The 27,264-nt window shown below is 44.6% G+C and overlaps 1 protein-coding gene across 1 annotated transcript in view; it reads right to left on the bottom strand.

The window, feature by feature from the left end:
- Positions 1-27,264, bottom strand: part of EFCAB6 (EF-hand calcium binding domain 6) — an 879,195-nt gene that overhangs the window by 585,282 nt on the left and 266,649 nt on the right. The window contains exons 7-8 of the mRNA XM_085652469.1: positions 14,062-14,180; positions 11,048-11,175 (exon numbers count right to left, since the gene is read on the bottom strand). Of these exons, the coding sequence (XP_085508595.1) occupies positions 11,048-11,175; positions 14,062-14,180 (247 nt within the window). The remainder of the gene's footprint in view (positions 1-11,047; positions 11,176-14,061; positions 14,181-27,264) is intronic.

Genomic DNA, 27,264 nt, shown 5'->3' with positions numbered 1-27,264 from the left:
TCGAGAAGACCATCAACAGACAACTGACCCGCTACCTCGAGGAGAACAGCATCCTGGACCCGTCCCAGTCCGGGTTCTGCAGCAACCACATCACCGAAACTGCCCTCATCGCCGCCACCAATGACATCAGGGCCCTGCTGGACAACGGCGAAACTGCGGCCCTCATCCTTCTGGACCTGTCAGCCGCCTTCGACACTGTCTGCTACCACACCCTACGCACACGCCTCCACGATGCTGGGATTCGAGACAAGGCTCTGGACTGGACCACCTCCTTCCTCTCCGGCAGAACCCAGAGCATCCGCCTCCCCCCTTTCCGCTCCGAAGCCACAGAGATCATCTGCAGCGTACCCCAGGGCTCATCCCTCAGCCCGACATTGTTCAACATCTACATGGCACCGCTCGCCCACGTCGCCCGACTGCATGACCTCAACATCATTTCCTATGCCGACGACACCCAGCTGATCCTATCCCTCACCATGGAGCCCCTCACCGCCAAAAAGGTGCCACGAAGGAATGAAAGCCGTCGCCGAGTGGATGAAGAACAACCGCCTGAGGCTAAACTCGGACAAGACAGAAGTCCTCATCCTCGGCCCCACCCACTCGGCCTGGGACGACTCCTGGTAGCCGACCGCAGTGGGAACAGCACCAACACCCACCGACCATGCACGCAACCTGGGGTTCATCCTCGACTCTACTCTCTACGTGACAAAGCAGGTCAACGCCGTCTTGTCCTCCTGCTTCAACACCCTCCACATAAGCCGCAAGATCTACAGGTGGATCCCCACCGAAACAAGAAGAACGGTCACCCAGGCCCTCGTCAGCAGCAGGTTGGACTACGGAAACACCCTCTAAGCAGGAGCCTCTGCCAAACTCCTGAAACGACTACAACGCATTCAGAACGCCTCTGCACGCCTGATCCTCGACATCCCTCGCCACAGCCACATCACACCCCACCTGAGAGACCTGCACTGGCTCCCCATCAACAAGAGGATCACCTTCAAGCTCCTCACCCACGCACACAAGGCACTCCACAACACCGGACTAGCATACCTCAACAGACGACTCACCTTCTACACCCCCAACCGCCAGCTCTGCTCCGCCAACCTCACCCTTGCCACTGTCCCCCGCATCCGAAGAGCGACCTCCGGCGGCAGATAGTTTTCCCACCTCGCCGCCAAGACCTGGAACACCCTCCCTATCCTCCCACGGCAGACCCAGGACCTGCTAACCTTCGTAAGACTACTCAAGACCTGGCTATTTGAGCAGTAGCAGCATCCCCCCCCAGCGCCTTGAGATCCCCACGGATGAGTAGTACACTTTACAAATGTTCTGATTAAAGGGTAGCAGAGGTTCAGAGGCAGTAGAAGGTGATTTAAGAACCTCAGTCAGGATATTAGATTTTACCTCCGCTGAAGGAAGTTGCAGATCAACCAACTCAGCTGCCTTCCTTATTACCACATGATAAGCAGCAATGCCTTGCAATACTCCAGCCTTTGGTGATGAGAGATCATACTCAGGAGAGGTATCCAACCCACTGGCCTCCTGTAAGCCGTCAAACTCGTCCACAGACTCAACAATTTCTCCTTCCTCCTGATCCTGTGCATATTCCTCCTCCTCAAGGAGTCTCTGCGCCTCTCTCCTAGAGCGGTTTAAGAATTGGCGTCGGCGGCACCAAGCGCGGCGACGGTGAGGACATCAATGGCGTCGATGGAAGAGCCTCAGCTTCAAACCTCGGCATCAATCTAATTCGAGGCGGCGCTGACTCAGCGGCCGAAGGAGTCCGCAGAGCCAGGGTGGAAGACCTCGGCGCCGGGAAATGCCAAGCCGGAGTCGACGGCAAGAATAGCATAAAAGGTGCTTGAGGGTAGTGTTGAGGAACACCCAAGTTAAAGGCCAAAGGACCCACAGGGCCCGAAGGCGCACCAGATGGAGTAGAGGCCCTGGCAAACATGCCAAACATTGCATTAATAAAATGCGCTGGGTCTGATCCAGGAACAGGAAAAGGAGGATATGGATCCGTACCTTCCTGAAACTGAACCACCTGAGGCTGAACCGGAGTCTGCGGAGCCGGGGACGGCGCACGCACAGGCGAAGCCACACAGCTTGGAGAAGACTCCATGGGTGTCGGAGACATAGCAGGAGCCGGAGATCCTCCATGCGACAAAGAGCCCTTCGACGCCGGCGACCTCGGAACCGGAGATGGAACTGGTGCCACCCATGGAGATGGAGAAACAAAGTCCTTTCTTCGAAGTTGCTTAGCTGGCGAGGCGACCTTGACCTCGAAGCCCTGACCCTCGACGAACGGTGTCGAGAGCCATATCTCCTCTTGGACTTCTTGTGTTTTTTCGATTTCGAAGTATGAGAAAACAACGACTTCGCTCTTTTGCGACCCCTCTTCTCCTTTTTGGCTTTGGTCATAAACAGCTTAGCCTTGTGCTCCTTAATGGTCTTTGGATTCATTTTCCTGCAGCTTCGGCATTCTTCGATGCCGTGATCAGACGATAAGCCCAAAAGACAATCTTCATGCGGGTCAGTGATTGACATGTGACCAACGCACTCACCGGAGGGCTTAAAATCAGTCTACCTAGAAGTAGCCATTGGAAATCTTTGAGGATACAAGGTTTTCTCCAAAGAAAATGGAGAGCCCCTAGAAAAACCGTTATGCGTCGACGGCGCGGAAAAAAGGGAACTGACGTCATCACGCCGACGAGGTCCTTTTATGGCTCCGGCGACGTCATGCGGATCCGCGAGCGGAGCCGTAGCATTATGGCGTCCTCGTTGACGTGGGAGAGCTAGGAAAGTATTTCTGCGGAATGCTGGCACAGGGGGTATTCAGAAGGTGAGGAATCCACAGGCAGAAGTATCCATCAGAAATAAAGTAATCTGCATTTGGAATCTATGCAGATGCTATTCAGTGTAACTAGATTCAGTCTGTTACAATTATATAGTTAGACTCTCATTATCACATGAGCCTTCTTAATTCTCTGTTTCTTCAATGTATGGCTGGTGTTTTTCCAACAGTTTATAATCCCATGACTAATTATGAAGAGCTTACTTCTTCCGTTTGTGTTGCTGAGGGCTCAGTAAATTGAGTGCTCCCCCTGGAAAGTGCAGTGACCTCCAGCTCACAAACTGAAGTCCCAACAAGGCCACCTCAGCCTTCCATCCTTCTGAATTTAGTAAACTGAGTATACTTGAATTGGTTAAAATGGCTACCAATATCCCATTTACTTACAGAGTAGCAAGCGTCTGCCCTGGCAAACAATTCTGGCCGGAAGTTCTAGCCCGCTGTGAAATCAAGTCTGGTTACATGTGCCTTGAATATAACCTGACAATTTCCTTTCCTAGTATGGATGGGAATGCATAACCGAATTAGAAATGAGTTTAGAGATATACCACCAGAAAACTTTGAGTTATATTCCTGCCTGGGGCCCTATCATGATGCTTCAGGCCCATTTCTCTCCTGCCTTACCCGGTGAAAATACTGGAAAAGTCTGTAAGTAAGACTCTGTCTCAGTTTTTGGAGGAGAATTCTTTGCTGGACAGGGACCAGTTTGGTTTCCGTCCTGGCCACGGAACCGAAACAGCGCTAATTACCATGCTGGACCACCTTCGAATGCGTGCCGACAACGGGAATGCCATGATTTTGGTGCTTCTTGATATGTCGGCAGCATTCGATACGGTGAGTCAACCAGTCCTGTTAGAGAGGCTGAGACAGTTAGGCGTAAAGGGTAGAGCGCTGCAATGGTTTCATTCCTACCTAGAAGACAGACAGCAGGTTGTTACCCTGCCACCGTTCTCCTCTAGCAGGTCTCCAGTTGCGTACGGGGTGCCGCAGGGTTCCGCTATTAGTCCCATCCTTTTTAACATCTACCTGCGGCCCCTGTTCCTGTTAATTAAATCTTTTGGAGTCAGCTTGGTGAACTATGCGGACGATACGCAACTGGCCTTCTCTTTAGAAGGGGATGATGCACTATCCATGGACCGCTTCCATCAGTGTATGAACCAGACTACGAATTGGCTCAGAAGGAACTCCCTACAGTTTAATAGCGGTAAAACTGAGGTGGTCTTCTGTTCGCCATTTAGGATCCCCAAACACCTCCCTTCCGATTTCTGTCTCACACCGGAGGAAGGTCCCCTCACACCAGTCAGGAAGGTTCGCAACCTTGAGGTGATCATCGATGACGACCTTCAGATGGTGTCCCAGGCTAGTAAGACTGCCAATGTCTGCTTTTCCTTGCTGCGGGTACTTCGGAGCATTCTTCCTCACCTCCCTAGGGAGTCGCGGGCTACAGTGGTACGCAGCACGGTATTAAGCAGACTTGATTACTGCAATTCCCTCTATCTGGGGGCTCCGCAGTATATCCTCCAAGGTTTGCTGAGGATCCAGTCAGCCGCAGCCAAGCTAGTGCTCGATAGGCGACGGAGCTCCTCGTCGGCCAGAGCACTAAGGGACCTACACTGGCTTCCTGTGAGGGAAAGGGTCGCTTTTAAGTCCTTATGCCTAACTTTTAGAGCAATTCATGGACTAGGCCCAGTCCCTCTACAGGACAAGTTTGCTGGCTATCTACCAAGCAGGCAACTTCGCTCTTCTACAGCTGGTCTCTTGGTGATTCCGAGATTCAAGCGTACTAGGGTAGGCGGAAGATCTTTCAGCATAGAAGCTTCTGGCTTGTGGAACAAGCTCCCCATGAACCTGCGACAGTGTAACTCCCTACTTGAATTTCGTAAGGGACTTAAGACCTGGTTATATCCCACAGCTTAATCTTGGTAGGCTGTTCTTCCCGACTCTCCCTCTGTCACCATTTGATGTCGTTTTTAAGTCAAAAGCGCCAAGATGCCTGTAGGGCGATAGTCGCGCTATAAAAGTTCCACATCAATCAATCACATCAATCAATCAATCACTGGATCTGTGTTAATGGTGGGCAAGGCAACAAATGAACTGGGAGAACCGAGCCAGAGCCGAGCCAAGGGTCCGCTTTGGCTCTAACACCTCGTGCTGAGCCGAGCCTTGAAAATATGTCTTGTAAAAAAAAAAAGGCAACAAAACATCTTAGATGATCATACACTGTCTTCAAAATACAAAAAAAGTGCCTTTCTTTACGAACAGAAGCGTTTCACCTTAGTATATCAGCTCATATTTAAGCACTGAGAAGTGAGAGTCCTTAAACATGAACTGAGAAACATTTCTGCCCCTGCCCTGTTGACAATTCTATTGGAAACTAAGAGGCAAATCAGTTATATATACCAATATAGCCTAGATTATTATCCTAGATGTAGCAACATTATAGGCTATTAAATCAAACACGAGAGGTGTTTGTAGAGGCACATCCTAAACTCATGCGTTTGAAGATAAACTTACATGTGATAATGAACATAAAGGAGGCGAAGTGAAATAAAGTATTTGTCTAGGATCACACAATTTGGTCACTTAGGAAAGCTGAGATTGATTCCAGTCTTCAGATCGGAATTTCTTTCTGACATCAAAGGTAATGCGTTGTTCCTAATTCTTTAAACCGGAGATTACAGCGTGGGTGACAGGCAGAATCCACATTTTATTTTCGCAGTTTGACATAGTGTGAACCGTGCAAAGGATTTAAAAGTGCTTAACCACAGAGACTACGTTATCCTTTTTTTCAGCCCTGGGAGATATGCTGGGGTTCACCGGATACTCAGATGAAGCTGGGATTCAGACCGTGTTTCCCAAGTCGCATAGGAGGCAGCTGTTGCCCGAGCCAGCATCGCCTCCCATGAAAGCTCGGCTCCCTTTGGGCTCGAGGTTCCAAGAGGACCTCGAGCTGAGCCAGAGCAGTAATAGCCTCTCTATGTTTCTGAACTCTGCTGTCACACAAAAAAACATTAATTCAGAGATTTTTCAAGTTAATATATGTGCTCATGAGCTCAAAAACAATCACAGACCTTTCCTGCGCTGGCGCAGAGCACAAAACCGCACCATGATATGGCCCCTGCATGTTGTAGGCACAGGGCACAGTAACATTCAATCGGATAATAAAGATTAAACATTTTAAAGAGTGCAGTTGAAGTTACCAATTGCTGTGTCGCTTTACACAGCTGTGCATTCAGAAACACCTCAAGCCCCACCAGATGAGGCGTCTGAGCAGACGGTTGGATCATTCTGATCACATTCTTGGTGAATTATTTCTAATTTAAGCCTCAAGCGAACACATTAGTATGCAAAGTGTGCGCAGACAGAGTGTTTCCTGCAACCAAACACATCGACTTACTACAAAGTGTTTAAATAAATGAAAAAGCCTAGATGTTACCTTTTCAACTCAATTCAAGTGTGTTTAATGCATAGTATTTATGGCAGCTGAAAGACAAATTATCTCGATTTCGGTATACTAATTTTGCTCCGCAATCTGTCAGGGGTATTTCTACTTGAAAAAACAGACAGAAGCTACGTGATCACAGAACCACTGTATCTATTCAGCCTCCATTCAGCCGCACAGCATTCATGCCTTCCCAGGTGCAGTGTCGTTGAGTGTCGCTATTTTTAGCCTTGCTAGGCTTCCGTAGCTCGAGGTATGTACAAGCTCCTCTCGCGAGCACGGCCAGGGGTTGGGTGTTGGCCGTCTGGATCCGAACCAGAAGGTCCTCATGGAATTTAGAAACCGGCTTCCCACCAAGTCCACCGTCTGCAGCGGCCTGCCATCGATGCGTGGTGGTTGGTATGCTAGTACAAATGTTTTACCACTCAAACAATGCTTTCTTTCTGTTCGTCTGATGGAGCTGAAGAACCGGCAGCTGCTCTGTCCATACTAACCATGGCACAGCTGGACACCAAGATGGAGCAGGCTTTATCTAAGGAGCCAGAAGAAGTATGTGCTCACATAGATGGGTCATTGCATGCAGCTTTCAGTAAAGTGGGGAGGCCACCAGTTGAAAGGGGGAGGGAGGCCTACTTCCGGATGGGCCTCTTAACCTCCCCCGCCAACAGGACAGTCCCTGGGGATCCAACTCTTATAATGAAGAGAGGTGTAATTGTTCTAAAATCCTGGCAACAGAGTCTTCACTGAGGCCATAAGGACATTCCAATTCGTCAGGCGTGTACCCTGATAGCGCATGCTCAGCTAATCATTATCCGGCCATTCATAGAGCTATGACGCTCTGGATTTGATATGGCGGGAGCCACAGACATCTGTACTAGCCTAGCATTAGATTTTCATTACAGGATAGAAGATGTCTCAGAGCAATTTATATAATGAGTAATCTTAAAGTCTATCCTACTTTGCCAGCTTGGGCAGTGTCAGAACTGGGAATAGACCTGGGCTAATACAGCAGCTCGCGCTAGAACCTTTGTGCTTTCTCCAGTGTTAGGCCACTTGGGGTGATCCAAGATGTTATTCCATGAAGTATGGACTTAAGAAACATTGCCACGTGAACGTAGGCCCCAGTTTTTAGGGCTGATGGGCACTTTAGATTGCCCCTGTAGTCAGGGCCTAACTCGCCATTCAGCATATTTATATAGCACGAACTCGACCCGAAGGTATTGGAGCGCTTTACATGAGCACTGTATTTACATTACATATTCAGGCACGGGGAGATTAAGTGACTTGTCCAGAATCACAGGATGTGGACGCGACCTCGAGGCTCGAACTCTGGTTTCCAGCACCAAAGTCGGCAGCATAGCCGACAGACCTTCACCCATGAAAGCCCGGTAGCCCAGCCGCAGTCCGTGCAGGTAACAGTGTTGGGGCTGTGGAGCCACGTGGGGGGATTTCAAGGGACGATACAGAGGGAAAATTAAATAAATAAATAATTTTCCCTCAGCAGCGTCCCTTGAAATCCCCCACCTAACCCCGCCCCCCAGCGCGGCCCCACCAGCTGTTACCTGCACGGACCGCTGCTGCGGAAGCCCTATTCTCGTTGTGGCAATTGCAGAGTTGAAACATTTTTGCAATGCTGATTCTGGTTACTAGTCTGGTTCTGTGAACGTGGTAATCAAATCTAACTCAAAAATACTTTATCTGTGTGCAGTTGTATTAGGAAAAGTCAGATCAAAGAGAAATTGGCCTGCGGAAAAAAGGCAAATTTAAATCATGCTTTCAAGCAACACAGAGCACATAAGAGGTCTATCCATTGGTGCAAACAATTTTAAACAGTCAAAGCAGAATAATTTATAGATTGTTGCCCCGACCCTCTCCTTACCCTACCTTAAAAGCCCGAATTTTTAAAACAAAGTTTTAATATATTCTCGGTTTGATCTTCTATATATATATTCTTGTGGTACTGAGTGTCTAATTTTCCAATTATTTTGCACTTTTTTAGACAGTCGTTGTCAGAAGATAATGTGGTTCTTGATGAAAAAATTGTCCAACACAACTTAGTTGTATATTTCAATACTTATTTTTTCCTTTTTTTCCTCTTTTCGTGTCTGTAGCCTTATTCATATTTTTTCGTTTTGTAGCCAACATGTGTTTCACCCCGTTTATTGCCTGCAAGGTGGGGACTTTTTCAAGACAAAAAAATACCGTATATTTGATACAGTTACATATTGTTATATAGATTTCTTCACAAGATAAGACACCTCTTGTGAAGTGTGCACGAGAAATCAAATTGTGTGCTTTGGACCTGGAACAATACCGTCAGGGAAAAAAAGAAAACCTTATTTATCCTTATATAAGAAAAGTTTTTTGTCAAGCTTTAACATACTTCAAAAGCAAAGTTGGTGACCCCGGACTTAAGCCATTGCGGGCACATTGAAATGGCATGCTTACAGCACATGTGGGTTAGCAAACTTCAAGAATGAAAAGAAAGAAAGGAAAGAAAGAGAAGAAAAATCAAGGTAAATTTTAATAACCAAATAAAACGACCACTGGCACTCTGTGTAATTTGTTCAACCATATTACCTTTTTGAAACATAGAGATGCTAACGCTAGGTCTGTTAATCCTTAATGCGAGATCTGTAGACAGGGAATTAATGATGTCGGTATAAGGCTATCAGCAGCGGCCCGTGCAGGTAAGAGCGGTGAGGCCGGGTGAGGGGGGACTTCGACAGATGACGACGAGGGAAAATTAATTATTTACTTAATTTTCCCTCATGGTTGTCTGTCGAATCCCCACCCCCCAACCTGGCCTTACCGCTCTTACCTACACGGGCCACGGCTGAAGGCTATATGTTAGCCAGAACTTTTAAATTGCTTCCTAAAAGGTTGTAGGTTACTTACTATAGACGAGGGTACCGAATCGATTAGTCATTAAAGGGTAGACCTATGGAGACAGCTGTGTTTAGGCACATCATTAGTTTGAAAAAGGCGTCAGGTCTTACAGCAATTTTTAGGTTAATAAATGCCACGAGCTTAGAGTAACAACAAGTAGGCGCTTCCTAATGAAGCAACGCTAAGACTACTGAATGAACGCCAGGCCCTGCGTTTTTATGTTTTTTAGGAAACAGTACGGCCAAAGGTTACATCATGCAAGACAAAGGGACATAGTGACATAGTGCATAGTGCAAGATACGTGTATGCATAGTCAGCGGTAACATAGAAAAACACTTAATGCTGTTCTTGTAAGGTTATTACGTTTGTATGCGTTGTATTTAAACAAGCTGGAGAGCTTGGAGTGTACTATGATTAAACCCCGTATTATTACCTATAGATGGGAGGAAGTTATGATATGTACTGCTCAAGGTTACATCATGCAATACAAGGGGACATAGTACATGATACAAGAGCATTGTCAGCGATAATGAAGGAATACATGCAGCACTTAATTCTGTTCTCGCAAATTTATTATGTTTGCATGCATTGTATTTAACAAGCTGGAGAGCTTGCAGTGTGCTATGATGTTACAACGCATACATTTACAAGGCATGCCTTTACAACGTAGCTTTTACATCGTAACATCCTTTACAATGCATTCTTTTACATTGCATGTCATTACATCGCATTTTCAGAAACTACCTTTACAATGCATTCCATTCATCGCATTATACCTTTACAACGCATACCATTACAATGCATACTATTACAATGCATACCATTACATCGCATTTAAGGTAAGTGTTGGATAGTATAGGGGTAATAATTACTATTCTCACTCCAGTGAGTGCAACAGTGCAACAGTAGGTTAAGTGTTGGATAGTGTAGGGGTAAAAATTACTATGCTAACTCCAGTGAGTGCAACAGTAGGGTAAGTGTTGGATAGTGTAGGGGTAAAATTACTATTCTAACTCCAGTGAGTGCAACAGTAGGGTAAGTGTTGGATAGTGTAAGGGTACTATGCGTTGTAATGGTATGCATTGTAATGACTTGCAATGTAATGCCTGCGTTGTAGTGACATGCATTGTAATGACATGCGTTGTAGTGACATGCGATGTAATGGCAGCGTTGTAATGACATGCGATGTAAAGGATGTTGCGATGTAATGACTGCTATGTAAAGGTAGTTTCCCCTCAGGGCTTGATGGACAAATCTAGTCATGTTTAAAGGAGCACTGAGAAGTGTGCAGACTGCCTCATTTGTATCATGTTGAATAAACTATTATGCATGACGTCATGAAGTTATGCAAGGGACAGTAGGCCTAATGTCCCTAAAGGTAGCTACAAAACAATTACCAGATGCATTTAACATAATATATTAAAACTTTACTGAACACCTGGCATTACATCACACACAGATAGGTGCCCTAATATCTATCTAAGTTAGATTATTAAAAGTTATGTTATGTGATCATGCCACACACTTTAATTTATTATGAATAATACAAACTTGTGCATATCATGCCTCAGTTGGCTTTATAGACTCCAAAAAATAGAGCTTACAGTCCTAGTTGCGTATAAAGTTTCCTCAAAGTTAGGATGGTTGTAGCGCAGAGTAGTGTTCCTTCCAAACCCTAGACTAATAACCAACTCTAAACTGTGCAGGGATTAGGTTTGAAGGGGCCTGTAGGGAGCTGTAAACATCCAAACATGTATGAATATAAGAATAGAGGTAATAAAATATAAGTCACACTAGGAAGCCTTGATTTAGTTCACCACCTTTGCAGAAGTAAATACTTAAGTTGACTTATGTTAGAAATCACTCACCTTTTTTCTAAATGCCTTCACAATGTCATCAATTGTATAATCTTCCATACTTAATTCAGCTATTGAAGATGGAGGGCGCCACATTAGCTGTTTCTGTAATTCTTGGTGTGTTGCCTCCCAATTCAGCACTGTTAAGACAAAAGTGTAATTTAGCAACACACCTATTACCAACAACGCAACCCGTTTTAAAATTATGCACACATTCCTCAATAGCACCTAAAAAACTCACAGATGCCAGTTTGTGAGCCTTATTACCAAACACCTAACTCATATTATTCAATCAAATCAGAGTGGTAAATATAAATCAGCAAATCACTCCCCTTAGAAATCTCCATCAATGTTCCTATATCTTCGCATTAAAGTACATCTAAGTCAGAAACACTATTTTACTTTGCATCATCACATTTCTTACCTAATATTTTCTATTATTACTTCCAGTGCAACCCTCCATAGGATGATCTGAAAAGGGGGTTTAAGAGTTATGTGGAGTAGCAGAGGACTTTATCAGATAAATCAGCTCGCTCTGCGTGATTCCAGTTCACTACAATGACCTTCTTTGCGACCTTGGAGCTACCCTGCAGACTCACGTTTCCTTATGTTTACTGGCTAGTGGCGCGCAGCCTAGTGGTGACCTGCTGCTACTATTGGTGTGCAGGCCATTGGTTCTGTATGGGTAGTAAGGATTAATTCTTTTTTGACCACAGTAAGACCGCTGTTAATAATTTGGTTTCCAGCTTCTTCATATCTCTTCTGATAATGTTTTACAAAAGAAAATGTCAATGTTATGGCCTTGATTACAAGTGGGCAGATAGATTCTGATATGTATATAATCTTCTATCGCCACATATATTAGAATTTTGAGTATTTTAGTTTTTATTGTACTCCCCACAAGTTTCCTAAGGTAAAGTTTACCAGTGGGCCAATTCCAGGGCACTAATATTCGGACCCTATGTTGGTACAGGAAAGATGATTAAGGATGTATACCCCATGCTAAAATCCACAAACATGCTAACCAATGTAACTGTCCAGGTCAATTATTTCCTCGGTTATGCCCTCCTTCTTCCAATATTTTCCAATCAGAAAGCAAGTGGTACAAATATAGCAGACACCTGTTAGTGCTATGCATCTGAGGATCCTGGGTTAGCAGTTACTTTAGACCCAGTGCATTCTTTCTGGAGGATAATTTAGTTGCATTATTGCATAATTATGATCTTGATATTTAGTTGCTTGTTGTTCTAGCATGACACATCAGTTTAATTAGATCTAAAATTTTGTTTTTGCTCTTCGTCCTATTAGATTGCTCTATTCCGCTTGTAAGAGTAGATTATCAAGAACAAAAAATGTGTAATACACATAGGAAAATAGAAAAGACATGAAATTATAATGCATATCTTCCGGGTTGATAGGTTTTGTTACTTCACTTAGGGACATCAGATCTCTTTTTAAAAATAACTATAACCATTCATTGCAGAGTTGTGGAGAGCTGCAATACTACAAATAACAGTTGTTACATTTACAAACCTTAAAAGGTACTCAATTTAATCAATGTATCATCCTCAAGAGAATGAAGAGCTGAGTCAGCCCTATCAAGGTATATTCTTGTAACTTTCAGGTTACACATTGATCTAAGTCCAAGAGGGTGCTTGACTAATTGAGCTAGCCTTCCAGCTTTTGTGGAAAAGCAAAGCAAAACCTCTTCCTGTAAATGAGGATCTAGGCAGCTAAGAGTATGTTGATGCTGAATGGGCGGTCCTAACTTAGATACCATCAAAGTCAACTGCCTCAGCATCGACCAGGAGCAAGATTGTCAGTAAGGTGATTAAAGGTCCGGGGGTCCCAAGTGGGGCAGGGTCAGACCTCGCTACACTCAGGACAGAACAGGAGGGTTAAGGCTCCTTCTGCTGGAGCTGTAGGACTGCAAGTGCTATTTACCCTCAGTGAGGAAACAGCATATGTCATGGGACTCACCCAGTAGAATGTCTGGAAATCTATGTGTGCCTCAACTTTTGAGACACATTTGGAAATATTCTGCCACAGAACAATACTAAACCCTGTACTGTCACTTCAGGTTTTTGTCATCATACAAATGGCTTAATATAACATTGCATGTCATGAATTGCATATCATGACATGACAAGCCATGACACGACACAATGCTTCATATGAACAGCACTCGTCCAGTCTCACTTTGTAAGAATTCAACAATCTCAGTAAACATGATAGTGTGGGTTGCTCTTCCTTCCAAACCAGGTTTTGATGCCAGAGAATTTGACTAAGACAGCATTTAATTTGGAAATCATTGTACATTCTGAAACACATTAATTGAATTATTCTCTAATACACCACTGACTTAAGCAAAAATAAAACAGCACAAATACGCAATCGTGGCCGACATGACTCGCACGTTAGGGGTCGCGAGGAGGGTCGCTGGGGTTGCGGGGGATTTAATTAAAATTGTAAAAACTTGGGGTCCCATGCCGTCTCAGCTCCTGGCCGGGTCTCGTGTTTTCCCAACAGGAAGCAGCCACGGACAGCCTCCCTCCTCTCCCCTCCCCTAAGTCAATCGCCAACGCTGCAATGGCAGCGTTGTAATTGGTGAGGACGGCGCCCAGCATTGTGCCTATGGAGAGGCCATTTACCCTATGTAGGATGCATGCAGCCTACATAGAATAAAGGCAGAGTGCGCGCATGACTGGTTTGGTCGGAAACAGTCAGGGCCCACAGCATTGGGCAAGCCACTCCTCCCCGACCCGACCACCTGCCCGCCTCCAACCAGGCATACCCTTCTACTTTCTCACAGTACGAGAATCAGAAACATAAAATGGTATTTAAAATACCATTTTATGTTTCTGCTTCTCGCACTGCATGAAAGCAGTGGGGCGACGCTCCTCCGCCCTAATGGAGGAGCCGCCCCTGCATATTCAACATACTTTTAATGGAGTTCTACATTGAAGGTAATTGTTCATATAGTAATAAAGTAAATGCAACTAACTCATTTGCCTTTTAATACCAACCTTGCTCAACTGTCTCTTGTATGGGTCTCTTGTTCATATCAACATTAACACCAAGATTTTGAAGAAGGTACTTGTAATCCATTGTATTTTTATTGCCAACACAATAATGATTCCAAAGTCTGCAAAAAGAAAATGAATTTTCAGTGCCTTGTGAAGATCTTATACTAAACAATATATGTTACACAATACAATTAAAATATTGATTCTCCAGTATTGCATCTTTCACAGATTTACATGCTTGAATCTTCCTCATCATCATAGTGGAAGTCCCAGGGTAACAGTAATATAAGCAGTGTTAAAGCATTAGCATTAAAACCCCATAGAAAACAATCGATATTGGTAGCAAATTCACATTGTTTTAAAGCAGACAAACTTCAACCAATCAGAGCAGTGACCTTGAAGCACAACCCTTGCCGGGCCAACAAACCTCAGATTTCTTACTGCTCGTCTGCTCAGTCCCAGTGTTTCAGATCTCAACGTTTGACCTGACAGCTATCCAGTTGATCTCTAAATCTCCACAAAGACTTTAAAAGGGCTAAATCCCACAGTAGGTAGGCCAATATGGGAAAACGTATTTGGTAAACATGTGGATGAGGCCTTGCAGTCTATAAAATCGGACACCGAAACCACTCGTTCTCGGGCAGTTTGCAACAGTGGCGATTCCAGTCTTTTCATGGCAGAGACGGGTGCAGGAATCAATGATGTAACGCAGGGACCTGTCGCCTCAGTCCCACTACAATTCGACAATCCCCTTTCCAAATTCTACAATAACTGGAAGCACATCTCTTCTGACAAATGGGTGTTAGACATAATCCAGCATGGCCACACCCTGGAATTTGTTCAAAAGCCTCCCAACCTCCCTCCACGCAGGTCCTCGCATTGCCCTCTTTCCCTGCTATAGAAGGAAATTTGTTTACTTCTCTCCAAGGATGCGATAGAGGAGATCCCGCTAAGTCAACGCAACACAGGATTTTATTCCAACTTTTTCCACATCAGAAAGAAGTCAGGAAAGTGGAGGCAAGTAATGGATCTAAGGCTCTTGAACAAATTCCTCAAGAAACAACCCTTCAGGATGTTATTCCTGTATGAGATTCTGCAACTAGTCGAAACATGGGACTACATGACCTCTCTGGATCTGCTGGTTGCGTATTTCCATATCCCCATCTGCTTAAAGCACAGAAGGTTTCTACAATTCGAGGTGGCAGGGTGCCATTACTAATTCAAAGTGCTCCCCTTCTGATTGAGGTTGGCTCCCAGAATCTTCACAAAATGCATGGCTCCAGTGGAGGCTTTTCTCTGACTTTCAGGACACCAGGTTTTCCAGTTCCTGGATGACTGGTTAATAAAGGTTCCCACTTGGCAAAACAATTGACTCAGGCCTGTCTACGACTTTTCAAATCTCTAGGTCTCTAGGTCTCAAACTGAATCTAAATGGTCTAATTCCATCCAGATCGACAATGTTTCTGGGAGCAATTCTGGAAGTTTCAAAAACTTTTCCCACAGAGGACAGGATTCTCAGTCTAAAATCACTCACGGAATCCCTATCAGCAAGAAAGTACACTTCTGTAAGAAAGTACAAGTCTATTATGGGGATGATGTCATCCTGCATCCCACTGATTTAAAACGGTCGTCTTCGCATGCAGCCATTACAGAAGCAACTGGGAGCTCAGTGGATCCTGTGCCAGGGCTCTTTCGAAGACACGATTTCGCTTACACCACAGATTAAGTTGACAATGTCCTGGTGGATGAATAGAAAGAATATCCCTGAGGGTGTTTCATTCCTCCCTGTGCAACCCCAGGTGGTGATGACGACGGATGCCTCCCTAAAAGGCTGGGGAGCTCAGTTACAGGACTTGGAGGTTCACAGAAAATGGACCTTTCAGGAGGCTTAATCACATATAAACTTCCAAGTGCTGAAAGAGGTTTTCCTAGCCACTAGGTTTTCCTCCCTAGTCTTCGCAACTCATCAGTTTTGGTGGAAACAGACAACACCACAACCATGTTTTATCTCACCGGACAGGGAGGAACACAATAACAGGTTCTGTCAACACAAGCTCAACAGATATGGGAATGGCTACTAGCCAACAGCATCAACTTGAAAATAGAGTATGTCCCAGGGGTACAGAACGAACGGGCAGATGCCCTGAGCAGGACGAATAAACAGTGTCACGAATAGAAGATCAACAACAGTTAAGGCAGGTTTTTCAGCATTGGGGTTCTCCAAACCTGGATCTTTTCGCCACTCGTTACAACAAGAAGTGCAGCTTGTATACCAGCAGGTACCCTCAGCTGGGTTCTTGGGGAAACGCATTCCACTTCACATTGACTGGGATGTTTACGTATGTGTTCCCTCCATTTCCACTCCTCCCAAAGTCAGACACAAGAAGTAGCGGGAACCCAGCTGTCTCATACTAGCTCCAGCGTGGCCCAGGCAGTATTGGAACACTGAACTTCTTCATCTATCAGAGTGCCCGCATATCCTGTTACAACCAGCAGTGGCTCTCCTGCCTTTGAACGAGGAGCAAATTGTACATCCACAGGTTTGTTCTCTCAATTTGTCAGCTTGGCTCCCCACGAGAATGAGTTTGGGGCTCTAAGTCTTTCTGAGAATGGCAAATCGATCCTACGAAATGCTCGTGCTGCATCCACAAACAAATGTGCAAAGTGGAAGAGATTTTGCTCATGGTGTTCTGGAAATGGACCTTTTTAGGGGTACACTGGTGCAGGGTCACCCTTTTGTCCACGGGTTCCAAGACCAACAAAATAGAGATTGGCACTGGAGTTGGAATACATGACAAGTTTATTAATCTGTCATGAGTGGGACCACATCCACACAGCACTCTCACGTGCTGCATGAGGTAGTACACTGAATTCACAAACCGTTGTCCCTTTTATACCGGTTTTCTGCAGTGTAAGCATGCGAACAGAAATAAGAAGAACACGTTTTATAAATAGTTATCAGCAAACAAGGGCAGATGAATAACTACGTGGTCAGCAAAGTGGAAGGGGAAGCAGCAATGCGTATGGCAGCAGTAAATAGTTGACAGTTAACATTTGAGACCAGGTGCACTGGCAGCTACAAACCCTCAGCACGTACATTGATTTTAGCTGAGTCAGGAAGTCAACTAAAATGGATAACACAAGCACAGTGAAAAGACGAGCAGCAGAGGACGGGAGAATTACGAAGGAAACAAAATGGACACCACAGCCAAAATAGCTGTCACTTATTGCTAAGTAAAATATTACATATTTCCACAGTGTGCTTCTCAGTCTCTCCATCCTCGCTTGAGTTCTCCAGAGCAGATTCTCCCTCATCTGCTTCAGCTAGTGAAATCAGGACTCACTCATCCATTTATTAAAGTTCATCTAGCGGCCATCTCCACATTCAGGAGCCATTCTGGGCAACTGTAATTATGGTCCTCTGTACTGGCTAAAGAGTTCATGAAGGGCCTTTTTCGGGTCTACCGTCAGATATAGCCCCCTTCTGTAGTTAGGCAGCTTAACACAGTCTTATCCCAGCTCATGAGATCTCTATTATAACAAATCCACAAGGCTGAGCTGAAATTTCTCTCTTGGAAAGTAGCTTTTCTTTTTGCTCTCACTTCTGCAAGAAGGATAAGTGCAATACAAGCCTTCACAATTCAAGAGCCATATTTGCAATTTTGTAACAATAGGGTCATCCTCTGAACTAACCCTAAAATCATCAAGAAAGGTGCCAACATCTTTCCACCTGAATGAGCCCATCATTTTACCAACATTCTTCAGTAAACCAATTACTTACCTCAGTTTTGTCCTGTATAACACTTGTGCTCAAAATCGGAAGTATGGTGGCCCTACAGGGGATGAGTGCTTCAGGGACACTGCTCTGATTGGTTGTAATGTGAATGCTTAAGACCTATGTGAATTGGCTACCAATGTCTATTGTTTTTCCACCATGATGACTGGGAAGATTCAAGCATGTGAATCTATGAAAGATATCAATACTGGAGAACCACAGTGTACAGGTAAGTAACTTGTTTTATCTCTCAAGAGGCGACATTATTAATTTAAATATTTGAGTTTTATAACCGAGTCTTAAGTTATTGAAAACCCACAAACCCTCAACATTAATTTCTGTATGACAGAAATTATATTGGCAAATGCTAGTTACAGCACATTAAATACACTATTTTCTAGTGTCTTGACTTTCTTAGGCAAGAGGGTTCACTTTATGAATCTAGAATAATATTTCACAAAAAATGTGTGCAGTAGAAAACTTTCAGCAATTATGGGACAGTGTAAATGTTCTAAGATGACAATGATACATATTGTAAGTTGGGAGTCAAACGTTGAGACTGAGCAAATTTCAGGTGTGCTATGCTACTGGGAATATTAATGTAAGGATACGTTATTCCCACGTGGAGTTTTAACGTTCTTGCCTATGTTATATAGTCGAATACAAGATTAACAGAATCAATAAAAACTATAATACAAGCTTGTGTGTGTTTAAAGGATGCCATAGTGTTACAAAGTGTGCATACCAAAGTAATAACAAGCCAATGCAAATAAAGGTTGGAATCCATAAGTAGGAAAATCCTATGGCAGGCTTGAAGAGCAACAAAATAAAAGCACAAAATGTGAGATTATACCTTGACAAATATGTGCAAACAAATTATTTCATGAGTACTTCCTCACAGAAGAAGACATTGGCTGTGCCTCAGAACAAATCTTTTTTTTTTTTTTTTTTTACTTTGAGTTTAACCATTTTTAAGTTCTTTAGCTAACAAACCTGTGGACAAGTGGGACAGAACGTTTAGCCAAAATACTAAAAATGTCTTTCAATCCAATCTATTTCCATGAACATCTTATTCTATGAGTGACTTGTGTACAGAACTCAACGAAATGAATGTTAATTAATAGAAGTGGATTACTTAACTTAGCAAGGCATCACTTCCTTAGGGCATAATTTACTAACATTTACTTAAATAACTATAAGGCAGCCTCAGGCATGCACAAATGTTACATGCATAGTCATTAAACAGTAAACGTGTATTGTGTGTAAAGTATACAACACAAGTCATTGCAATGGAGCAATGTTATCCTTTCCTGAATGAAAAAACTACACTACAGAACCATTCGCTGGTGCAAATACGTCTGATTGTGTACCAAGTGATAGAGCACAAAATAATTTTTATCAGAGTATATCAAGCAGTCAAAAGACTTTTACACTATGTCAGCTATTTTTATAAAGTAGAATTGGAGAAAAGTAATTTTCCATTTTTTTCAACTGTAACAACAAAATAACCAAATTTGATGCACAACTACCTTGTTTCACTTTTTAATGCAAAAGTAGCAATTTCTTAAATTTCTGCTTGTTTGCTGACAAATGGGACAGTTATCCAAGCAATTAATGTCAATGTTGGAAGTAATGGCATTTTTTAACACTTCATTTTTATTTTACAGCTTTATTTTTATGGTTTAACAACATTGTTAGAGAGGGAAAGGAGGCGAGGAGTACACATGAGCACAAGTAATTACCACTGAATGACCATCTATCTTTCTAGGGAAGCGTTGGTGGGATAAATACTGATGTACAACAGTGATAAAGCAGGTGATACAGTTGACTGTTATGAAGACCACAATCCCTAGTTTCCACCCTCAGTGTCCAGCACCGTCCAAGCTGTTGTTGTTATCCTTATGGGACATGTCGCAGATACCCGAGCGACGAAGAGTCTAAGACATAGTCATTGTGGTGCCCCTCCTCCGCAATCCCTTTTAAAATAAGTCATGAATGGGTGCCAGGTCTTACCAAACGTATTCATTCTATCATGGACAGTGGGCGACAGTTTTTTCATGGCACAGATAGACCACACCTGTCCACTATATGGTAAGCGTTGGAAGCTCTGCCACTTCCACATTTGGGCTATGCTAAGGCGAGCCACCAATAGAAAGTGAGTAATCAGTGTTCCCAATGGGGTAGTCAGGGGTTAAAGGCCTTCGCCGCTTGAGTATCACAATAGAATCATTAAAGGGTCCTGTGGGAGTGTGATGTTCGTGATGGCGAGTACGAGCTGAAGCGTGGCTCCCCAGAAAGCATGGATGTGGGGACATGACCACCAAGTGTGGAGTAGTGTGCCTCAATGAGGGTCTCAAGGTGCTGGGGGAGGAGGGCCGCAGATCCATTAGCCGAAGAGCCAGGTCTTGAGAGTCTTCCTGAAGGTGTTCATGTCTGCCGGGAGCTCGTTCCAGGTTTTGGCCGCAATGTGAAAGAAGGATCTTCCGCTTGCAATGGCTCTGTGGTTGCGTGGGGTTTTGGCCAGTGCGAGGTTGGAAGATCAGAGGTTTCTTTTGGGTACGTGGAAGTTGATTCTGTCGTTGAGGTATTTGGGTCCGGTGTTGTGTAGGCATTTGTAGGCGTGGTTCAGGATTTTGAAGGTGACTCTTTTTTCCACAGGGAGCCAGTGGAGCCTTCGTAGGTGTTGGCTGATGTGTTCGTGTCGGGGGATGCCGAGGACGATTCAGGCGTGGGTATTTTGTATCGTCTGGAGTTTTTGGAGTAGGGACTTGTTTATGCTGGTGTATAGTGCGTTTCCATAGTCATAGTCCAGTCTGCTGATGATGAGTGCGTGGGTGACTGACTTCCTTGACTCAGGGGGGGATCCATTTGAAAGTCTTGCGGAGGTCCCTCTCCCATCGGGCGATATAAGTGTCTCCTTGCGGGGTATAATTATATAATAAATCTATAGAGCCAAGAGATCCCTTTGCGGCGAACATTGTTTGCAAAAAGGGGTTCTAAGTGGGATGCTTTCCTGCTCAATTTTTCTCATAGACACCCAATGTAGGGCTTGCATCAATCTGTGGATGTCCCCCCCTGCCCCGCTTGAATCGTTGTATTAAGTCTTCCTTAGTTTGGGGTTCTCTGTTGATTCCCGTAGAAAAGAGGACTTTCCTCTGACCCAGTATCGAAAGCCTGGATCTGTGACTCCAGGAGGAACATTTGGATTGTTAGTCAGCGGGATGACAGAGAAAGGGTAGGAGAGAAATGCTTTTTACGAAGCAGTTGCCAGGATCCGAGCAGTATTGCCGTTGTGCGGAGAAGGGTCTGGTATCTAATCCAGGTCAAAGCCGGTAGCCATAACAGGTCTTTGAGGGGGATGGGAGAAAAGGCCTGTTCAAATTGCATCCATGGTTTATGGTCAGGATTGTAGTTCCAATCTAGGACTGGGCATAGCCGTGTCACCCAAGTATAGGCCATTACATCTTTGCAGTTCATTCCACATTTGGCCATGAGTCGAGAAAGGGTGGGGAACGTGACTCATGCCATATGAAACTGAGCATCTTTTTCCAGACATTTGATAATGCTTGTCTGAGTATTGTGATAGGAAGAGTCTGCATAGTATAGAGCAAAAGAGGCATAAAATTCATTTTCAGACTCATCAGCCTGCCTAACCTGGAAATCCCCAGCTACCCCAACCGATATATGTCTTTGAAAAGAGCAATAAGAAAGGGAGGAATGCTGCTGTTGTATAAAGATTTTGTGTGGTTTGGGAGGACTAAGCCTAGGAATTTAATGGCTGTCCATTCCATGAGAAGCCATTATGTTAGAGAGGTGCTTGCATCCCTTCAAACGGGTCCACTATCCCCATACCTTGTGATTTGGAATTGTTGATTTTGAAACCAGAAGCCTATGCGAAGTAGTCGAGCTCCACTTGGAGGGCTGGCAGTGTTTGATCGGTATTAGTCACAAAGCACAGGGCATTGTCAGCGAATAAAGCCACTTTATGTTCCCTGCCTCACTCCCTTAGGCCGTGGATATAGGGGTTACAAGCAATGTTAGCCACAATGGGCTCCATTGAAAGTGTGAAAACAAGCCGGGAAAGGGGACACCCCTGTCATGTTCCCCTGGTTATGGGTATGTCTGCTGTGTACTACCCATTGATTTGGAGCTTAGATTTTTTAAGTTGGCTTGGATGAATGTCTGCATTTTTGGGTCGATACAGCCCTTGGTAAAAAATTTCAATAGGTAGTGTCAATCTACTTTATTGAAGGCTTTCTTCGCAACGAGGAGTGGAGAGCCATGTTGATTCTGCCTTTTTGTGGTTTCCATTAAAGTCGCCACTAGTCGAGTGTTATTGTTGGCTTAGCGATTTTTGACGAAGCCTGATTGGCCAGGAAAAACAAGAAGAGTTCATATGTGATGTAGTCGTTGGACAAATACAGATGTGAATATTTTTGCATTGCAAATGAGGAGGGCTATCGGTCTAAAAGATGTGCGGTTTGAGGGATCCTAACCTGGTTTAGGAACAAGTGTAATGTGGGAGCCCATCATGGTGTGTGTTACCTGCCCAGTTGACAAGAAATGATTAAAAACTTTTGCTGGGTGGTGGCAAGAAGGGAAGCAAAGGCTTTAAAAAGGTGGTCATAGAGCTATCTGGGCCTGGGAACTTGTGCGCGGGGAGGTGTTTATTTGCATAGAGTATCTCTGTTGTAGAAATATCTACGTCTGAAGAGCACAGGTCGATTTTCAGGTCTGAAGGAGAGTAGTCCCTATCGTAGACATCTTGGAAGTCGGGCTCAAGCCCCTGACTATGAATCAGCAATGAGTGATAATTATAGAAAATGGACTTAATCTCCTCTGTGTGGGTTTCTGTTTGGCCATCATCAATTTTGAGTGCCTTTATGTGGTTCGGCATCGCAGCCTACCGAAGTTTATAGGTTAATAGCCTGTCTGCCTTATCACCTTTTACATAATACGTTTGGCCAACATACAAGAGCATCCTTCATTTGCAGGTGTTCTAATTCACCCCTTATTCTGTGCAAGTCTCTTATAGTGCTGACGGAGCCCCCTTGTTTGTGCTTCTGCTCAGCCTGAGAGAGTTGATGCTCCAAGTCGGCCCTAGTCTGCCTGGCCAAGCATTCAAACGTCGATGTGCCGGAGATCAGGTCTCCTCTGAACACCGCTTTGGCTGCGTCCCATAGGACAGAGGGAGTAACCTCTCTGTTATCCTTTTCATTAAAGTAATGTTCTACAGTGTCTTTATCAACAAAGTAATGTTGTGTCTTTTATACAGTCCTTGAGGATTGGGTCCCTCAATGCTACTTCATTAATAGACCAGGGTTTTGGATATAGTTGCTATGGTGAAAAGAGGGATATCATGAGTCAAACAGGGATATGGTCTGAGAAGGATTTGACGTCTATGCCGGAGTACACCAAAGTAGGCAAGAGGGGCCAGTAGTAAATATATAGTCTATCTGGTTGTAGGATTTGTGGACGTGAGAATAGAACATATAGTCCTCTCATCCGGGTGATGGTGGAGTCAAGCAGCCACCAAACGGAGGTCGATAATTCCCTGAATGAGTGATAGTGTTGAAGGGCAATCTGTGTGTCTGGCATTGGACTGATACAGCCAAGGATCTAGGTGTCCGGCATCTTCCTTCAGTAGGTAGGTTCCTTGGAGTAGCGCCCAATTAGCCTCTTTGTGTTTAAGCCATTACATTTCCTTGGTAGATTGAGGCTTTGAAAATTTTGTGACAGAGCATCGAGCAGAAGAATGTGTTTATTATCCTGTGAGATGAGTAGGGAGAAAGCAGCAGGAGCTGCCAGCGAGGGGGTCATGCCAGGAATGAAGCTGGGTTGGAGATGCCCGAGTGCTAACCTGTGTTCCATGGTAGGTGGAATCATATTTGGTGTCATGTGTACTGAAGACAGAGGAGACAAGTCGGTACGTGGTTGATGGAATCAAAAAATGAGAGTACGGAGTAAAACTGAGAGCCCAATAAGGGCCATTGGGTGTGAACAAAACGTATAACACTTTGGACTCGCTGATTTGCCCTGTAAAGGTGAGGCTGGTTCAACTGGAATTGTCACAGTACCACCCCTCCCACATTGTTACTATCATTAATATCAACACAAAATATTTAACAACTGGAGTCAGTCAATACATGGGCTGTTAAAAGATCATGGTTTCTACACTCAGGGCAGTCCGTCATCGTCAGAGGTGGATGGGTGGGGTTCTTGGTTTTGTGTTTCTGGTGGCGTTGTTTTCACGCTGATTTTAGGGAAAGGCCATCTGCCTCCCTTATCTGTAAGATTCATTGGGGCCTGTTCCTAGATTGGATGCTGTGAAGGGGTGAAGGGAGGCCCAATATTTCCCTCACCTCCTGCAAGTCTCTCACTACGTGGTTCTTGTCCTTATTGGTGAAGAGGAGTTGAAAGGGGAAGCCCCAACGATACAATATCTTTTCATTTTGGAAGTACTGGGTGATTTCTTAGAAGTCCTTTTGTTTGGCAAGCATTTGAGCTGACACATCTTGAAATAGTGATATGGTATCACCTCTGAAGGATTCCTCTTGGTGGGCCACTGTTAGAATCTTCTTTTTCACATAGAGATAGTGCACTCGGGTGAGCATGTCCCAGGCTAGGTTCCATTGTTGATTGTCAGCTTAGTACACTCTGTGCATATGATCCAAGAGAACAGGGACATCCCCTGAGAGCTGGAGTAGGTGAATAAACAAGACCTGAATGTGGGCCGCCAAGTCTGAGGTCGCACTGTTGAGAATATACAGCAAATGCAGATATTGCTGCGGCAGTAGTGAATTTCCAGGTCATTGATCTTATCCTGCAGCATTCACTGTTGGCGTTCCAGTATATCCAGCTAGGATGAGCAATCATTGTTCTCCAGAGTGTGTTCGGCTAATGCAGTCTCCATGCTATTCAGGCGCAAATCCACATGGTATACAGATTGATCCAAATCAGACAGAGCTCTGCAAAAGTCCTGTCTGAGGGATGTTATGTCCTTACGGCAATCTGAGAGCAACATATGAATGTCTACTTTGGTTGCTGGCACCTGAGAGTCCAGCACTGTGGTCAGCTTTGCTGTGGGTGGTTGTGGACCTTCGCCATCAAGCTGGAGCGAGACCAATTTCTGCAGAAGGTCCCGTATGGTAGAGGTTTTAGTGTTTTTCGATTTAGAGGTCTCCGTGGCTGGGAGATCAATGGGGAGCCTTTCACCCCAACCCAACAGAGTTGCGAAGTGGAGATATCGCTCGGTGGAGGGGCACTCCATGTCACCTTCCTAGTTCATCATGACCCTCTGTCCTTTATCAGTACCACGTTGGCCAGGAGAGTAGCACAAGATGATGGCAATACACTATGGGGAGGTGCGCTGGCCAGCAGGGGCCCTAATCATGAGTGGGAGAGGGATTTGCACTCTGTAGTGCTGTCCAGAGGGCCCCCACGGTGCTTGTGTCACGCGTCCTAGTCCTCCAGCCTCTGAGCCTTGGGGTCCACTCTGCAACTCGTGGCCTTAATATAGTAAGCTGGCCGCCGGCTATAGGCTGGTCATGGCGTTCCGGAGCCCACCGAGCATGTCTCACTGCCCAGTGCCGAATGCTGCTCCCCCTTCACCTCTCATTAGGCAGCAGTGCAGCGCCCCATCATACCCTTCCATGACCAGGGTGCTCAGCCACAGAGAACCTGGTATAATACCTTATTGATGGCATCGTCCCCGGGGCTTATGGAAAATGCATGGCAACCAAACAATCTGGCTCACAGTGGGGGCCCTCCATGCCCCTGACCCCTGTCAATCACTGGGCCTGCGTCAGACAGCAGCGGAGCAGGTCTGGTGTTACAGTCAGACTTCTTGCCGCACCGCTAGGTTCTGGGCAATAGGCCAACAGTTGGCATCTTGAAAATACCTTTAAGCGGTCGGAGGCCCCAGGGATAAAAAAGGCCCGGTTTAAAAGATCCTGGTGTCTCAAAGCTCCCACGTAGTTCTGCAGGTGTTCCGAGGGTCACCGGAGCTTGAAGTCATCATGTGCTGCTGGCTTCAATCATTATGGGGGAGAGTTGCGGGGCCCAACACGCAAAGCTTAGGGGATACACGTCTTGTCTGGTCTCCTCCCTGGCCACACACCCCCTCATTTTCCCTTCTAAACTGAGCATCAGCATGGGAATAATGCCCACAGGAAGCTTAGGGCACAGTCCTAAAAGCTGCTTTACATCCCTCATATGCATGTGGCAGTAGGAAGTCACTAACGCCGCCTTGCCTCAGCTTAACTGCACATCTTTAGTATATGGGGGTTTCAAACTATGACGCTTGGAACTAATAGGTGACGTACTAAAATCACCATTTTGCAATATTAGCTTTTGTTAAATATTTACCTGCATACCTACCATGATAAATGTCATAAGTTTACGTAGGACAATGGGTAAACATTCCATATCTGTACAAATATTTAGATTGTGTGATTTCCAAGAGAGAAGAAATCTCTCATCTAAATGTATACAGTCAAGGAATGTTACCAGAAACATTTCCTGGTGAAATTCAGAAAGGTCTTTCTGAATAAAACAATGGTTCATTGTCGTTATGATTTGTAGAGTCTAAAAACACTCCTACCCCACAGACATACATCATATCCAGAGATGCAGGGTGTTTTTTAAGATTGCCTAGATATAGAGCGGAACGTGTTCTTCAGGGGACTATAAGAAAGAAATTCCAACTGTAGTTTAGAGAGAGTAATAGCACTGCAGATCTATGTCATATAAAAGTTGCAGAGAACTCTGCGTATGTAGCATATACGAGAGACAGAGATAAGCTCTGACTGTATCATAGTGACCAGTATGCAAAGCTCAATTATGTGGTGGCAGATCAGCCTTGCGGAACTGGATGGAGGCGATCACTACGAATGATCTTTGTCTGACTATGTTAACTTTGACTTCTTTTAAACATATGTTTGATCAACCTGATGCCAAAGCATCCGCATAACAGGCTTCGTGTGGTCTGCTTAAAGGTTCAATTAATGCTTTGACTTATCGAATTTGTTTTAAGCAACTAACTGGAGAAATTACATGGCCTAAGAAAACTCAGATGATAATCCTTTAAATCGGTCTTTGTAACTATGTAAAAATGTTAAGGATGATTTGAATGTGTGGCATGTTCTAAATCTCCTGTTGATTTGATTGATCTGATTCTGAGGACTGATAATTATATGAGAAGAGGATGAAAAAGACAAAGGACATAGTCAACTGATGCATACTTAATCAGTGTTGAGTAGTCAATCTGGACCAAGTATTGCTATGGGCTTCCCTCTTTTAACTAAACAGCAAACCCAAGTAAGAAATACCATTCAGCCTGTATCCGATGCGTTTATGACAGTGTGAACTGACAAGGTATTTCGTATTGGCCTGTAATCCCTGCCAAGTTTCCTCACTTTAATGATGCT

Source organism: Triturus cristatus, chromosome 4_1, assembly GCF_964204655.1.
Source record: "Triturus cristatus chromosome 4_1, aTriCri1.1, whole genome shotgun sequence".
In the NCBI taxonomy this organism is placed as follows: domain Eukaryota; kingdom Metazoa; phylum Chordata; class Amphibia; order Caudata; family Salamandridae; genus Triturus; species Triturus cristatus.
This window is presented reverse-complemented; position numbering and strand designations above follow the sequence as displayed.